Genomic DNA, 7,000 nt, shown 5'->3' with positions numbered 1-7,000 from the left:
ACGTGCGATTATAAATACACAAATTACGTAATAGACAGTCGATCAAGACTGACGTGTTATAATGAATATAAATTGTCTGTCTGTGTGTGAGAGATTTTTTTTTTGTGTGGGTTTTTTTTTGCAAAGTGATGGTATTTTGAGATATATTTATATGTTGCAATCATATTATATTCCCGATTTTAAAAGTAGTTCAGTCAATCTTATAAACACGTTTCGTTTTCCGTGTTGGACTTTCCCAGTTCCCCGAGAATAGATATATTGATTTGAATGCGGACTGGCCTGGGCCTGGTAACTATGCGCTTAAGATAATCTTAGGGCTAAGATCGCCTCGTGGAACGGGGCCCTGGCGCCATGTTTGTTCAGAGTTGGCAGTGTAGTAATAGTATGATAACACGGTTGGGTAGATACGCTTTATTATTCGGTTGTAGGGTGGGTGGGTTGGAATGAGGGGGGGGGGGGGGGGGGTAAAGATGAGATTTATGATTGTAGGTGAAGTAAATATCAATTTGATTAAAATCAGGTCTTCTACGTGTGACCAGTATAAATATCAAATATATGGCTAAGCAGAAAAACAAACAGAAAACATTTCAGCCTGTGATACCCGAACCCCCCCCCCCCCCCTCCCCCACACACACACCTTCCTCTATATATATACACACATACTATTTTATTACGAATCTAATGTAGATATGTCTGGTGTGTAGGTGTACTTTGTCCAGTTGACTATAGTGCATTTACATTGTATCTTTAACCTGTGGCTAGACGTTTCAAGTGCAATAATGTTATCATCCTGTTTCATCTCCGTTGTAGGTATAACTAGTTTCTGTATGTTTTTGTTTTTTTCCTGGCTGCATTTACCCAATAAAGATAGTATTTCTTTTTATTGTCTTGAATTGTATTGTGTTTTGATGTGTTGTGTTGTATCGTGTGTTGTATTGTGTGGTGTGGTGATTGTACGTGCGTTATAATTAACAGGGCTTTTGTAGTCAAACAAGAAATATTTCCACTAAATAAAATGTTGTTTATTTCTAGAAACACTGTTTGTAAGTTTGTGTTTGTGTGTATGTGTGTCTGTGTGTGTATGTCTGTGTGTGCGTCTGTCTGTGTGTATGTCTCTCTCTCTCTCTCTCTCTCTCTCTCTCTCTCTCTCTCTCTCTCTCTCTCTCTCTCTCTCTCTGCCTTTGTGTGTGTCTGTGTTTGTGTGTGTGTGTGTGTGTATGTGCGTGTGCGTGTATGTGTGTGTGTTTTTGTGTATGTGCGTGTGTGTGTGTTTGTATGTGTGTGTGTTTGTATGTGTAATTTGCAAGGATGTTCCGGGGTTCGAAATAGAAAGTAAAATATGGCCTACTGTTATAAATAAAATAGCAGGCCAAATAAAATGTGTCCTGTTAAGAAAAGAAATATGGCATGCTGAAAATAAAACAGCATGGCGTAACGGAAGGGTCTTGAATAGTGTGTGATAAAGTAGGATCTCTGAGATGTTTTTAGAGCATTGTAGAATTAAAATAACAGAATTACAATCTAAATAGATGAATGTACACACATGTCTCTTGAAAAATAACATCCGATTGTTGGTGGTTTTAGCAGGTGAATGTTCATCTGCTCGGTCCTCAAAATGGACTGCTTTTTGCAGACGCTATTTTGAGCCTTGACTTAGTGTCCATCTAAACATGTTGTATGTTGTGTGTTATCTTGTATGTACCTGTTTAATCTATACCATCGATCTAGCTATCTGTAGTTTTTATAACGAACCTCCTTTTCTTCCTGTCTCTCTATTTACCTATCTATTTGTCCGTGTATTTTATTTGGAAATTATTATTTGTTTTAAGGTATCCAATCCACTCCAAAGAAACCAACACAGAACACTTCGAAATACCTGACAGAGTAATGTCTTTAGCAAAATGTAAAGAAACAATATCAGAAATAAACGAAGTTAGTTCATAAAAACGAAAACGAAAACGAAAGATAAAAAAGAATGTCCAAGCATCTAGCAGTGACGAGCAGAATCCCACAGAAGCACAATCAGAAGACGAACTTGTCGCGAAAGTGTTCAATATTCTATTGAATAAGTTTAACGGACGTGCTGAATTTTCAGAGCTTATGGAAGTAAGAGATATTTTTCCGGAAGGTTAATGATGCAGTTCCGTGGTTTCAAAAACACAACAGACATTTCTTACTGTTTAAATCAGGAGCTGAAATCAGTTTTGTTTCTGTCTATTCGCAACATGCACGGCGCTGCATTTGGTACAACACCTATCAATGTGAGAAAGAAGATTGCAAGTATCTTCACATCTGCATGCATTTTATAACTGTCGATTGCAGATATAATAGAAATTGTCTTTAACATTGCCTTTTTGATGAACAAAATAGCACTCGTATCCAGGAGCTTGGTTTGGGAGCATATAACAACAAGAAGATAGCCAAGATTGTCAGATGCAGTGCTCCAGAATGGTGTGAGGAATACGAAAACCAAGAAGGACATGCAAATGAGGACTGTCCTTTGATCCATGTTTGTAGAAATTAAAACTGTGATGAGGGCTGTGATATAGACCATGAAATAAAGGGGTCTGACCACAACCGTTGGGTACTGAAAACGTATCGTATTTGTCATTTTAAAGATACTCTACTTGAAAAGATTCTTCTTTCTCGAAAGAAAAAGCGCAATTATAAGTAAATAAATCTGGAACGGAAACAGAAGAAACTAAAAATCCCTAAATCGTCAACAAGTCCGGCTTCAGCAGACGTTTGTGATAAACAGAATAAAGATATACAACTAAAAACAAGTGACGAAAAGGCCTCTAGACCTCGAAAATATAGCACCCTCAAAATTGAGGAACGTGAGGCACGTTTTCAACAAAAGCCAATAATTTCAGAAGACCCCAGCTCCAGTCTGAAGTGTTATAAAAAATCAGTGGCTCAAATTAATGCTCTTTTCCCCGATACCTGAAAAATTCGAGGAAAATGGCACAGGGATGGCTGATTCCATAGGTTCTCTTAAAAATAGCTTTGCTGTAGAAATGGAAAAGCCAGATATGAATTTTGGGCAGATTGAAATTAAGGAAAATAATGTTCAAAAAGAAAATAATTTGTCTTCGAAAAAGAAGAAAAAGAAAAAAAGAGCAAAGAAATCAAATGACGAGAACAGAAATAGCAGTGATCCTTCTACAAGTATGTGTGTGCTTCGCCTCCGAGATGAACTCGAAGCGGATAGTAAGGAAACGTGTAACTTTTGTATCAGGAATCTGAAGGAAGACAATAATGATACAAACAGAAGTACTGTGAATCCATCGAGAATGGCTCAGACCAGTGCGGTGTATGAAGAAGCAGATGAGATAGTAAAGAAACTGTTTACAATTCTTCTTGACAGGTTTAATGGACGAGCAGAATTTTGACAACTAATGGCACAGGAAGATCTTCCAGAAGAAGCCAATGAAGTCTCATGGTATAAAAAGCACTGGTACTGTTTTGCACTCTTTGAAGAACAAGATACAGTTATGTTCGTGTCTGTCTTTTGGCGATCTCTACGAATCTGTATAGCATACACCGAAGTGTGATTGTACAGAAGAAGATTGCAAGTATCTTCATATCTGCACGCGGTTCATCACTGAATGCTGTAATCACAGCTGTTCTCTGTCACATGACTTCTTTGATCATAAAAACAATAGACGTATACAACAGCATGGTTTGGGAACATTTACAAACAGGGCGATAGCCAGCATCGTTAGGTGCAGTATTCCACAATGGTGTGAGGAATATGTGAAATACGGGTGCAAGTATAAGAAAGTATGTTCATTGATTCATGTGACCAATGTGATAAACATTGTGGTCTGGATCATGACATAGATGGCTCTGACCACAACCGTTTGGTATTAAAAGATTTACGTATGGATCATAAAAAGAATATACTTGACAAAATTCTTCTTTGTCGACATATACATGTACAAAGCAAGAAGCAAGCATTAATGAATAGCACACAAAACGAACTAGAACAATTCAAAGCTTTCCCAGATTCAAAAGAAACTGAGAACATAAAGGATTATGAAACGCAGCAGAAATCAAGTATTGAACAACTACACAGAGCTGCAAAATATAGGTCACTAAGAATTGAAAAAGTAATTCAAGAAATAACAAATCGTTTAAAAGATTTGCACTCCACGAGGAAAAGGTCGAAATCATCTTGCTATCCTGCGGGTAAGGAAATGTTGGATCCTGCCGAAGTCTCATGTCTTGTGACTAAAGAGACTGCAGCTCATTTCAAAGAATCCATTCGTCCTGTGAGTAAAGAGACATCAGCTCCTGTCCAATTAACCAATTCGTCTGTGACTTCTGCCCTAGTATTCAGTCGTCCTGTGAGCAAACAGACAGCAGCATCTGTTCCAGTATCCAGCCGTTCTGTCAGTAAAGAGAATGTGGCTCCTGTAGAATTATCCAGGCGTACTGTGAGTAAAGAGACAGAGTCATCTGTCCAAGTAACCAGTCGTCCTTTGAGTACAGAAACAGCGACTCCTGAGCAAGTATCCAGTCATCCTGAGAGTAAAGACACAGCGGCTGCTGCCCAAGTGTCCAGTCGTTCTGTGAGTAAAGAGACAGCAGCTCCAGTTCAAGTATCCAGTTGTCCTCTGAATAAAGAGATAGCAGCTCCTGCCCAACTGTCCAAGTATACAGTCATCCTGTGAGTAAAGAGACACCGGCTTCTGTTCAAGTATACAGTCACCCTGTGAGTAAAGAGACAGCGGCTTCTGTCCAAGTATACATTCATCCTGTGAGTAAAGAGACAGATGCTTCTGTCCAAGTATACAGTCATCCTGTGAGTAAAGAGACAGTGGCTCCTATCCATGTGTCCATTCGTCCTCTGAGTAAACAGACAGCGACTCCTGACCAAGTATCCAGTCGCCCTGTGAGTAAAGGGACAGTGGCTCCAGTCCAAGTATCCAGTCGTCCTATGAGTAAAGAGACAGTGGCTCCTGTCCAAGTATCCAGTCGTCCTCTGAGTAAAGAGACAGCGGCTTCTGTCCAAGTATACAGTCATCCTGTGAGTAAAGAGACAGCGGCTTCTGTCCAAGTATACAGTCATCCTGTGAGTAAAGAGACAGCGGTTTCTGTCCAAGTATACAGTCAACCTCTGAGTAAAGAGACAGTGGCTCCTATCCATGTGTCCATTCGTCCTCTGAGTAAACAGACAGCGACTCCTGTCCAAGTATCCAGTCGTCCTATTAGTAAACAGACAGCGGCTCCTGACCAAGTATCCAGTCGCCCTGCGAGTAAAGAGACAGCGGCTCCTGTCCAAGTATCCAGTCGTCCTCTGAGTAAAGAGACAGCGACTCCTGTCGATGTGTCCAGTCCTGTGAGTAAAGAGACAGCGGCTCCTGTCCATGTGTCAAGTCGTACTCTGAGTAAAAAGACAGCGGCTCCTGTCCATGTGTCCAGTCCTGTGAGTAAAGAGACAGCGGCTCCTGTCCATGTGTCAAGTCGACCTGTGAGTAAAGAGACAGCAGATCCTGCTCAAGTATCCAGTCATCCTGTGACTAAAGAGACGGCACCTCCTGTCCACGTATCAGTGATCCTGTGAGTAAACAGACAGCGGCTCCTGTCCATGTATCTAGTCGTCCTGTAAGTAAAGAGACGGCGGCTCCTGTCGAAGTGTCCAGTCATCCTGTGAATAAAGAGACAGCGACTCATGCCCAAGTGTCCAGTCGTCCTGTGAGTAAAGAGACAGCGACTCCTTTCCAAGTGTCCAGTCGTCCTGTGAGTAAAGAGACAGCGACTCATGCCCAAGTGTCCAGTCGTCCTGTGAGTACAGAAACACCGACTACTGTCCAAATATCTAACGTCCTGTGAGTAAAGAGACAGCGGCTCCTTTCCAAGTGTCCAGTCGTCCTGTGAGTAAAGAGACAGCGACTCATGCCCAAGTGTCCAGTCGTCCTGTGAGTAAAGAGACAGCGACTCCTGTCAAAGTGTCCAGTCGTCCTATGAGTACAGAAACAGCGACTACTATCCAAATATCTAGACGTCCTGTGAGTAAAGAGACAGCGGCTCCTTTCCAAGTGTCCAGTCGTCATGTGAGTAAAGAGACAGCAACTCATGCCCAAGTGTCCAGTCGTCCTGTGAGTAAAGAGACAGCGACTCCCGTCCAAATGTCCAGTCGTCCTTTAAGTACAGAAACAGCGACTACTGTCCAAATATCTAGACGTCCTGTGAGTAAAGAGACAGTGGCTCCTTTCCAAGTGTCCAGTCGTCCTGTGAGTAAAGAGACAGCGGCGCATGCCCAAGAGTCCAGTTGTCCTGTGGGTAAAGAGACACCGGTTTCTGTCCAAGTATCCAGTCATCCTGTGAGCAAAGAGACAGCGGCTCCTTCCCAAGTGTCTAGTCGTCCTGTGAGTAAAGATAAAGTGGCTCCTCCCCAGGTAACTAGTCCTGTGAGTAAAGAGACAGCAGCTACTGTGCATGTGTCCATTTGTCATGTGAGTAAAGAGACAGCGGCTCATGCCCAAGAGTCCAGTTGTCCTGTGAGTAAAGAGAAAGTGGCTCCTCTCCAGGTAACTAGTCCTGTGAGTAAAGAGACAGCAGCTCCTGTGCAAGTGTCCAGTCGTTCTGTGAGTAAAGAGTCAGCAGCTCCTATCCAAGTAACTAGTCGTCCTGTGAGCAAAGAGACAGCGACTGCTGTCCAAGTAACCAGTCGTCCTGTTAGTAAAGAAAGAGTGGCTCATGCCCGATGTATACATGGTGTATACTACAAACTCAAATCCCATAGACGACAATAGTAACATATGTGGCTAAAACTCCTACCTGCAATGTATCAATCGACATAAACGCCACGGATATAAATACTACGACCCCTCACACTTAAAGTGAATCAGAAAAAAATGGGGATCAAGCTGCTTGTTTCTGAGATAACGGGTAGCGTCTATGACTACCCTAGTTCCGCACAAAATTTTAGTACTTTTTTTTACAGGTACACCATACATGTTTCAAACATAAGGCTACTTGACATATTGGTACT

At 41.7% G+C, this 7,000-nt stretch overlaps 2 protein-coding genes across 2 annotated transcripts; both read left to right on the top strand.

Annotated features, from left to right (window-relative positions):
• The first annotated feature begins 4,942 nt into the window (after positions 1-4,942).
• On the top strand, positions 4,943-5,569 carry LOC121378051 (mucin-17-like). The gene has a single exon (XM_041506150.1). The coding sequence runs from the start codon at positions 4,943-4,945 to the stop codon at positions 5,567-5,569; it is 627 nt and encodes a 208-aa protein (XP_041362084.1).
• Positions 5,570-6,134: 565 nt separating this feature from the next.
• LOC121378050 (increased rDNA silencing protein 4-like) lies at positions 6,135-6,761 on the top strand. The gene has a single exon (XM_041506148.1). It carries the CDS (start codon positions 6,135-6,137, stop codon positions 6,759-6,761), a length of 627 nt encoding a protein of 208 aa, XP_041362082.1.
• The last annotated feature ends 239 nt before the right edge of the window (positions 6,762-7,000 follow it).

Source organism: Gigantopelta aegis, chromosome 7 (assembly GCF_016097555.1).
Source record: "Gigantopelta aegis isolate Gae_Host chromosome 7, Gae_host_genome, whole genome shotgun sequence".
Taxonomy (NCBI): domain Eukaryota; kingdom Metazoa; phylum Mollusca; class Gastropoda; order Neomphalida; family Peltospiridae; genus Gigantopelta; species Gigantopelta aegis.
This window is presented reverse-complemented; position numbering and strand designations above follow the sequence as displayed.

Excerpts from the sequence above, each read along its gene's own strand:
- LOC121378051 (XM_041506150.1), top strand. The coding sequence starts at position 4,943 with ATGAGTAAAGAGACAGTGGCTCCTGTCCAAGTATCCAGTCGTCCTCTG.
- LOC121378050 (XM_041506148.1), top strand. The coding sequence starts at position 6,135 with ATGTCCAGTCGTCCTTTAAGTACAGAAACAGCGACTACTGTCCAAATA.